At 38.9% G+C, this 10,235-nt stretch overlaps 1 protein-coding gene across 3 annotated transcripts in view; it reads left to right on the forward strand.

Moving 5' to 3' along the window:
* LOC127582696 (E3 SUMO-protein ligase PIAS4-like) overlaps positions 1–9,966 on the forward strand; it is a 70,090-nt gene extending 60,124 nt beyond the window's left edge. For all 3 annotated transcript variants that reach the window (XR_007958155.1, XM_052038256.1, XM_052038258.1), the window contains 2 exons: positions 780–919; positions 9,681–9,966. Coding sequence is in view for 2 of the 3 variants with exons in the window: in XM_052038256.1 (XP_051894216.1) it covers positions 780–919; positions 9,681–9,757 (217 nt within the window). In the remaining variant the exon portion in view is untranslated. The remainder of the gene's footprint in view (positions 1–779; positions 920–9,680) is intronic.
* The last annotated feature ends 269 nt before the right edge of the window (positions 9,967–10,235 follow it).

Here is a 10,235-nt window from a genome sequence, read left to right on the forward strand (position 1 = left end):
TATTGCATTGTCAATTTTATCATAAAATGCAAATATCATACCTCGGCAGAAAGTTGTGTAATCTCCTGGATGAGACAAAAAGTAGCTAAAAATCAAGCCCAATTCTGGTGGTCAGGTGGAGGAAGCAGACCAAGTGTTCGACCCCATTAGGACTTGGAAATAACCCCCAGTAGTCTCTCTAGTACTGATCTTGTCATTTTGTCTCTGGATTTTAGGCCAGGCTTCTAGGTTGCTAGTTCAGAAACTTAACCACTGTGTCACCAATGTACTTATTGCATTACCTTTATTCTAATTGATGATGATAATTATGATTGTTTCATTTGACTTTTGTATCTCAGATCTGACCATTTTAAAAGATGGAAGTCAATGTAGAACAACATGTCTTGCTGTTGGTTATTTTCAATTTGATGTCTTTAAGGGAGAAGCAAAAATATGGTGCAAAACTAAGTAGTAATTGTTTGAAACAGTTTTGAATTGGTAAATTCTGGTTGAATTTGTGGAAATATTATTTTGTTTGACCTGCCCTACCTTGCCCAAGGTATAGAGTGATCTCTGTCATAAGAGGATGAGTTTACATCTGCTTTTTACTTCTCTAATTAGATCCTCAAAAATGGTAGCATCCTTACCTGGGATAATTCTAAACATTATGTGTACCTTTTTGTGTACCCTGCCATAACTAGAAAAAAAACACCGCTGTCCTCGTCAAAGTAGAGTTGGGATGATGCTGATAATTGTAAAAGAAGATTGCTTGAAGAATGAACATGCTTTGACTTTTCTAGGCTGTTTTTAGATATATTGAAGGAGTGTGAAGATGCTACTGAGGTTCAGTTTAAGGATGATGGCAGCTGGTCTCCAATAAAGCCAGAAAAACAGCCTCAGAAGAACTTTGGAACCAAATGTTCAATAGTGGAATTAGAAGGTTTGTTTCTAACTTCAGTGCCATAGATGTAATAATTGGTGAAACGTAATTTGTAAGTTACAAATTGTAACTATTGAACATGTTTGGGTAATCCATTTCAGCTATTTTGTAAAGAAGGGAAAAGAAATTTTTGTGCTTATAAAGATGTTGGAAAATGTAACATACTTGGTATCTGTTGTGTAGACCTTGCTGTAGTGAGACTGCTTGATGCTAAATAAAGCTCCTCCACTACATCCCAACTTGTATCTTGCCCTCTGCCTTGAGGCACATTTGATTGTATGGGTGTGGTGTTTACAGGAATAGCCATTCCTTTTGTGTGTGAGGGAAGATGGGGAGCTTTCATGTTGTAGATTCATACCAAAAAGGAATTGGGTTGACTGCATACCGGCTCTCTTTCACTTTTCTGCTAGTACAGAATATGTATCCAACACCATAGATTGCATTTCAATCCAGATGCCAAAATGAAAGAAATAAAAAGTGAAATCCATTTTGTTGCTCATTTATAATTTCCCCCCAGTTCTACTCTTGATTGCTTTTCTGGTATGCCGGTACGCTTACTGGATATTAGATGTCCTATGGGACCCATATTGTTAACATTAATTCAATGCTTCCTCTCATGTTTTTGTCCCTCTTCTCCATTCATCTTTGGAAGGGAAGATCTATACGGTTGCGGTTATTGGAGATCAATGATATTGGAGAGGGTTCAGAGGAGATTTACGAGGATGATTCCCGGAATGAAAGGGCTTACATATGATGAGTGTTTGTTGGCTCTTGGACTGTACTCACTGGAGTACAGAAGAATGTGAGGGGACCTCATAGAAACATTTAAAATGTTGAAAGGACTGGAAAGAGTAGATGTGGCCAAGCTGTTTCCCTTGGTGGGTGGGTCCAGGACCAGAGGGCACAATCTTAGAATTAGAGGGTACAGGTTTAAAACAGAGATGAGAAATTTCTTTAGCCAAGAGGGTGGTGAATTTGTGGAATTCCTTGCCACGTACAGCAATGGAGGCCAGATCATTGGAGGCGTTTAAGGAAAAGATAGATAGATATCTAATTAGTCAGGGTATCAAGGCATATGGGGATAAGGCCGGAAATTGGGGTTAGAAATTTTTTTTTGCCCCCCCCCAAATTTCTCATTTCTTTTTCTTTGTTCCCTTTTCTTTGGAGCAGACTCGCTGGGCCAAATGGCCTACTTCTGCTCCCTTGTCTTGTGATTTCAATCCATGTGTACCAATCACTGCAGGTGTTCCCCATGGCAATGCGCAGCTGCTTCATTATTGACATTCCCTCTGTCAGAAGTTGGATTGATTAATGATTGAATCATTTGTAACTCCTTAGGTATTGAAGCAGTCCAGTAGAAACTGGAAAACTTTGAGGAATGGGTTGATTAGTGGCAAGTGCGCCAGACAATCATCATTGCCAACTAACCACTTCCCCATGACATTGTAATTACTGCTGAATTCCACCCTCAAATCAATATCCCGAGTATCACCAGAAACTTAATTAGGGTCTAGACATATCTATTCAGTGGCTATGGGTAGAAATGAGAGCCATGGTGTTCAACTTCCCAGAGTGTCTCCACCATCTCCAAATCAGGAAGTTGATGGAATATCACCTCCACTGCCTAGATGAGTGCACTTGCAACAACGTTAAAGAAGCTCCGTACCATTCAAGACAAAGAAACAATTGGCACTCGATCCTCCATCTGCAGTATGTTGCATGGTCTAAATAATGAAAACCCTTCCCAACAACTATGTTACAATTGTTCATTATTTTCTCAAGAGTAACTAGAACAGAACAGCACAGCTGCTGGCCCTTCGATGTGCCATGTCTGCACCAATCATGATGCCATTCTCACTAATCCCATATGCCTGTACGTGATCTGTATCCCTCCATTGTCTGTCTAAATGTCTGTTGAACGTTGCTATCATATTTGCTTCTACCACCTCCCTGGCAGCATGTGCCAATGTGCCAGACACCTAGCACTTTTTTAAAAAAAAAATACTCACCTTGCACATCTCCTTTAAACTTTCCCCCTCTCACCTTAGATCCATAGCATTTGACGTTTCCACCCTGGGGAAAAAAGCTCTGACTATCTACCCAATCTATGCGCACCCCCCCCCCCCCAATAATTTTATATACTTCCAGGTTGACCCTCAGCCTCTGATGCTCCAGAGAAAACAATCCAAGTTTTGTCTAATCTCCCCTTATAGATAATGTTCTTCAATCCAGGCAACATCCTGGTGAACCTCTTCTGCACCCTCTCCAAAACCTCCACATCCTTCCAAGAATGTAGTGACCCCAGAACTGCACACAATACTCCATATTTAGCCTAACCAAAGTTATTATGTAGCTGCAACGTGACTTCCCAAGTTTTTTACTCAATGACCAGACCAATGAAGGCAAGCATGCCATATGCCTTCTTTACCACTGTATCCACTTCTTTTGCTATTTTCAGGGACTGTGGACATGCACCCAAGATCCCTATGTACATCAATGGTCCTAAGGCTTCTGCCATTTACTGCATACTTTCCTATTGCATTTGACCTCCCAAAGTGTAAAACCTTACATTTGTTCATAATAAACTCCATCTGCCATTTCTCTGCCCAAATTTCCAACTGATCTATATCTTGCTGTATCCTTTGACAACCTTCTTCAATTCCATCAATTTTTGTGTCATCTGTAAGTTCACTAACCAGACCACCTACATTTTCATCCAGATCATTTTTATATATATCACAAACAATAGAGGTCCCGGCACTGATCCTTGCAGAACATCATTGGTCATAGACCTCCAGTCAGAATAACACCCTTCCATCACTACCCTCTGTCTTCTGTGACCAATCCAATTTTGCATCACTTTCCCAACTTGCCATGGATCCCATGTGACTTAACCTTCTGGACCAGTCTACCATGAGGGACCTTGTCAAATTCTTTACAGAAGTCTATGCAGACAACATCCACTGCCCTACCCTACTCAACCATCTTTATCACTTCCTCAAAAAAAAACTCAAATCAGATTTGTAAGACATGGCCACCCCTGCAAAAAGCTATACTGACTTACCCTAATAAATCCATGCTTTTCAAAATGCAAGTAAACCTTTCCCATCTTCTCCAATAATTTCTCCACCACTGATGCAAGGGTCACTAGCCAGTAATTTACTAGTCTGTCCCTGTTGCCCTTCTTAAAACAAAGGAACAACATTGGCTGTTCTCCAGTCTTCTGGGAGTTCGCCTGAAGCTAAAGAGAATACAAAGATCTCCATTCGAGGCCCCAACAATCTCTTCCCTTGTGAACATCCCTCTTGTATGATAAAGGTGAACTCTTGATCTCTCAATCTACCTCATCATGTCCTTGTTTGTCTACCTGCACTGCACTTTCTCTGTAACTATATTCTGCATTCTGTTATTGTTTTCCCTCTTGTACTTCCTCGATGTAGTTGTATTTGGAATGTTCTATCTGGGTTGCATGCTTTATATTGTATCTCAGTATGTGGCAATAATAAACCAATTGGCTTACCTCCTCTGTATCCTGGGATAGATTCCATTAGGCCCTGTGGATGAATAACAAAGTCTTTATTACTGATACCTGACATCTAGTACATTAATTTACAAATGAGAATAATCATTTCTGCTATATCTAGCCTATGAATGTGTTCTTCTTCGTATCCATTCAGGACCTAGCTTACCGTTTCTATTTCTGTATCTTTCCAGTAGTCATTTGCTCTGCTTCTCATTAACTTCTCTCCTATTATACTTCCTTTGTGTCTAACCACCAGAATACTCTGCCACCTTAAAACCCCACACAATTCTTGACTTCTTTTTATAGCCAAGTCCTGTGAATTCCCTAAATCGGCACTTACTGGGAACTGACCCTTGCCATTCTTGTTTCTTTTCACCTATGACTGGCTTCATGGATTTTACCAGAGAAAATCTACTATAGATTCTCAACATCTCCCATCAAAATGTTGGTTTATTTGCAGACATTGCATTTTCCAGCAGAGAGTTTATTGTGATTTTAATGGAAACTTGGATGATGGGCAATAATATCAACCATTTCAATAAAGCTTCCCCTTCTGGCTGAACCTTCCACTATTTGTCCTTGCTCAGACTTTCGAATGCATTGTTGCCCCATCACCAAATTACACCTTGGTCTTTGCAGCCGCCAGCCATGAGCAATATTTCTTTGTTTTAACATGTCGCCTTATTTCACACACCTTTCATTTAAAATTCTTGTTTCCTTTCTCCCACTGAAGAACAATAAATGTTTTCTCACCAGTGCTTTTCTCCCTCAGTTTCTACACATGATTTATCATTGTCAATAACTTTATCTCCAGACAATTCACCATGCTCTGTCCTGATTTCATTATCCTCCCACTGTTTCCCTCAATGTGAACTCCACAACCCATAATCCATCACTTCAATGCCAGAGCATTGCTGTGGTTATTTTATTATAAAATCATTTATTGTGATTTTAAACTTAACAGTTAGACACCTCAACTTTATATTTATTACAACTATTGTTTATGTCACATGTCCTCATAACGTAAGCAATTAATCTCTGCTTACATTCAGGAATCTGAAACCCTTTACAAGGCTAACATTATCCCTCCTGAGATATCAAATACCCAAGACTGTTGCAGTGCTGACAAGATGGCATCTGACCAAAGTTTTGCACAACTAAAATATATATGCCTTTTAGATTATTTTTTGCAACTGTGTCCTACCTTTTAATAATTTCTGTCTTGCAACACTTAAGAAAGTATTCCAATTTATCTTTGATTAAAACTGGATCATTCCTGTTTATCTCTCTAAGTTGTGCTGCAAGATACGTCAGCCTAGAACTTACTTAGTGAGTGCAATTGGCCACGAATATTTGCTGTTGAGCTACTTATTACTTATGCTTATAGCTGATTTGTAACTGGACGGTTAAACTTGCTGAAAGGTAAGTCAGCATCCAGAATGGGAAGACCCTTTGTGGCTTTGCCAGCTGCAAGGTTTTCTGAATACACCTTTGTGTTCCTGACATTCCTGACAAAAGCATTCAAAACCTACTAAAAGGTTAATTAAACAATTAGAAAAAGTTGCTAAATATTTGAAAAACTATATCATTTGACACTTTTATTTAAAAAAAACTTAAACCATTAAAACAGTGTAGAATCTAAATGCTTTCTTGAAGTTTTTGTGCAGAACATTGGACTTTGCCCAACTCATCTTGTTGGAAGCTTTTTCAAAAATTGCAGCTAATCAGTTACCCACTTTTCACAAAAACACGATTCTGTTCAATTTCAGGCATGTGCCATTGTTCAGTCACTCCCTTCCAGAAAAATGTCTTTAGTTGCTAACTGATAGTTCTGTACTTTTTCTGGTTTCTGCTTCCTTAAGTGATTTAATTTACAGTTTTCTAATATTAAGACACAGTTCCCAACTCTGAAAGAGCTTGAGGAAGTTATGACTAATGTATCTGCAGTTTCCTACCCATTTCGTCTAATAGCGTAGGGTGGATAAATCCTGAAACTAAGCTATTTTCTCTATTCCAGTTTTATTACAAATTATTTTCAAGTTCCTATTCCTGACTTGTTTTTATGCTGTCTTCTCTGCAGACGATTACAGGGTCATCATTTGACAAGTAGTTTTTTTCTTTACTGTCCAGTATTCCAAGCTGAAAGGATGTCAGACTATAGTGCCCATGTAGTGAAATAGCTGTGGACTGTCACACACATGTAAAAATGGCTTTTGAGTAGATAAGTTATTAATATACATGGAGCCATACACCCAATACAAATAATTACCTTTTTAGAGAGCATGAAAGATTTTTGAGGTAAGGGTGAGGATGAACAGTTAAGAGTTGTTAAACAATTGCATGTTTGCCTCTGTCGTGAACGTATAGCGTTAGGACAATGATTTCTTCTTACTGCTTTATAAAGATGAGCATTGTAAGGAAATCCCACAGCTCTTATAATTTTTATTTGCAGAGCTGATTTTGGTGCAATGGGGTTAGGAAAGGAGAAACTCTTTTCTGACATTCTAAAATGAAAACTTGTTATAGTTCTGCCTCAGGAGCCAATCAATAATCTTTGTCCCACTCATGTAAAACCAAGCTTTCATTTGTTTCTCCATTGCATGTGAGATCCTCACAGGAGGATGAGGAGTTTAGTTTTGACCCATCCTGCAGAATCAACCGATTCAGAAAGTAAACTAAATATGTAAAGTGAACTAAAGGGTGTTCAGTTGATGGCTGGGTTTTCAGCATTTGTTAAAGTTGGCCTTCATCACATTCTAGAAAGGACAAGCAATGAAACATTACAACGACAACTAAACAATTATCCACCACCTTTCATGTAGCAAAGTTTCACAAGGCATTTCACAGGACCATCATCAAATGAAATCAAATTGAATAGGGAAACATTAGTTTAAGATGTCCAAGCACTCTGTAAAAGGGATAGTTATTAAGTAGCCTCTTGAATGAGGAGAGGAATTTCACTATTTAAGACGTAATCACATCTTCCAGTTGGTGCACAGATATTTGAGGGTTGTAGGGTGAGGTTTGACATTGGTTCCAAAGTATTAGATGACATCAAGTTTATGGACAGAAATATATTGGGATAGTCCAGGGGTAATAAAGGTATGGGTGAAGGTTTCAGCATTCGGTGAATCTGGTGGAAGCAGGTGGACTTCTAGTCCAAAGCTTATCTTTGCAATCAAAACTATATCAAGTTTGTGAACGATCTGACTGTTTCAGACAGCTGCTAAGGAGGAGGATGAATTGGTGAGTTTTGTGGAGAAGCACAGGAGTGTGGCTAAGAAATCATTTGACGAACAAGGTGAGATGAATTGGTTACCTTTGTTACTGACAATGGATATTAACTTTGACCTGATTAAAGCTGTTTTAGTATAGTGGCAGGGGCTGAAGCTGAATTGGAAGGATTTGCCAAGCAGTTCTGTAGGTGGTTATCAATTGGGGAGGGGGAGGAGTGGGGCCATGACGTTCAAATATGAGTGAGATGTTAAATTTTAAGTCCAGGTGACAAAGGAGATTAATGGGCCCATATTTGATGGGTGTGGGATTTGCATTTGGAATGGCAGGCACACAGAACTTCAAGTGATCCATTTAGAGAAGGTGAATTGATATCGTTTGGGCAGGAGAGTATTGGCATAGGTGAGCCTAACAGTGGCAAGAGTAGAGCAGATTTTGTTGTGGAGATAGAAGTCAATGGTTTTGTTAATGAACTAAATGTGCGTAAATGGCTCGGAACAGGATCAGATATGACACCAATTTTGTGCAGTCTCATTCAATCTAAGGCAATAGCTGGGAAGATGGATGTAATTTGTGGGAAAAAGCTTCTGATCAGAACAAAAAGATACCAGTTTGGTCATTCCAGTTTTTACGTGGAGAAAAGTGTCTCATCTAATAGTAGAAGTGGACAACTGGGCTGAGAACACAGGAGGTCAAGGTAACAATGGTGTCCTGGCACAATCTAAAGTGTACCAGAAGATTATGGTAATATCCTTTAAATCTGAATGTGCCAAATCAAAATTACAAATAAGACAAATCAAAATTACAGTGGGCAAAGCGCCAAGGCATTTTTTGCAACTCTGATAATGTGTTTATAATTGCTTCTGGTCCATAATTCTAATCAAAAGTGTTCACAAAACATTTTGGAGCCTGTTCTCAGCTCTTCCTTTCTTCACTGTTTGTCACATGACTCCCATTCAAATAAATATCAAGGGCACTGAATGTCATTAGCTAATCATTGAACAGATTTTTAAAAATTGCCATTTCATCCTTAACTACTTCCATTCCTTGTGTTTTAATGTTTACTCGCTGATCACCCCCCCATTTTCATCTCCCTTGCTTTGAAGTTTTTTTTAAGACAATGCACATCTTTAAACACAAGCCTCTGATCTGTCAGCCTTCTGTTACTTTCTCACACCCTTTTTCTGCAATACTGCTTTTTCCTGAATAGTGTTTTTCTGTGGAAGAAAGACCTTGACCTGAAATACAAACAGGTATTTTCTGTATTCAGAAATTATATTTATTTAAGTTTTATTTCATTTTTCCAAGGTTGTACAGTTCCTTATTATTTGTGCCTATTCAATAGCTGTGTCTGAGAAGGGGAAGGCAGCTTGAGTTGCATTGTAATTGCTTTGGTTTAATGTGAAGGTTTGATTGGAACATGTACACTTCTATTCATCATCTGTTTTACATTTTAAAATCATGACTAATCCTTCAGTTTTCCTGTGGTAAGCATACTTCTCTTCGGGGAAGATGGGAAGACATGTTTCCACATAGCTATTATACTTATTCAGTGTGCCCAGGGTGGCCAATGATTTACCCAGCCTCAGATGTTCCTTTTCTTTCCTCTTTGTTTTTTGTTTAGCTCTGACTCTGCTGAAGTGGCTGAGGATTTAATTTTGATACAAAGTTTAGAATTAGGTTTTTATAAATTCTGCGCTGATTGAATGCTCAAGTGCTAAATGTAAAATTAACAATTTGGACAAGCAGGGACTGGTAAGGGAGGACTAGCGCAGATTTGTTAATGGCAAATAGTGTTTGAGAATTTTTTTTGAGGTATCAGTGGATGAGGATACAGTAAAACTCCATTAATCGAGCACGTCACTGGCGGTGTTGGACTGGCATATTTTCCGGACTATTATATTTTGGGAACCCACTGGGTTGGAAAAGGTACATGCAAATGGAAGTCTTTACACACAACATGTTTGTATCTGGCTGACCTGTTTTCAATTTTGAATTTTACAGACTCCAGCAACAATCAATTTAGTAGTCCTGCGAATGGCAAGAGTGATATTGATGTAATTGACCTGACTGTAGACTGATGGCGAAGATCGGCTATTCCAAAATGAATGTTGCTGTGAATGTTGGAGAGAGTTCACCAAACGTGCAGGACACATTGTGGAAAGACCCATTGAAAGAAGTCTACCTCTAGCATTGTAGGCTTTACTTCCTCCGAGGACCTCCAGCCGCGTCTACCTCTTGAAAGGATTGGTACAGTAAAAGATAACAAATAAAATGCTTGGAGAAATGATGCTCTTGAAGAGTGCATTCTTATAGATGTGAAGGACCAACGCATAGTTCATGAATTGTTTGGAGAAATAAGGACAGCACACCATAGTAGGGTTGCTTTTAAATTCTGCTCTGTTGACTCCTGAACAGACATCGATATGTGGTCATGTCCTTCTTCTTAGAACTAAGCATATAGAAACAAATCAAAGCCAGTTTAACTGGCCTCTCCAGCTTATTGCTTTTACTTTTTGTTTCCAAAGCAAGTGCTCATGTCAAACAAGCCTGAGAGTT

The sequence above is a fragment of the Pristis pectinata genome, chromosome 24 (genome assembly GCF_009764475.1).
Source record: "Pristis pectinata isolate sPriPec2 chromosome 24, sPriPec2.1.pri, whole genome shotgun sequence".
Classification (NCBI taxonomy): Eukaryota; Metazoa; Chordata; class Chondrichthyes; order Rhinopristiformes; family Pristidae; genus Pristis; species Pristis pectinata.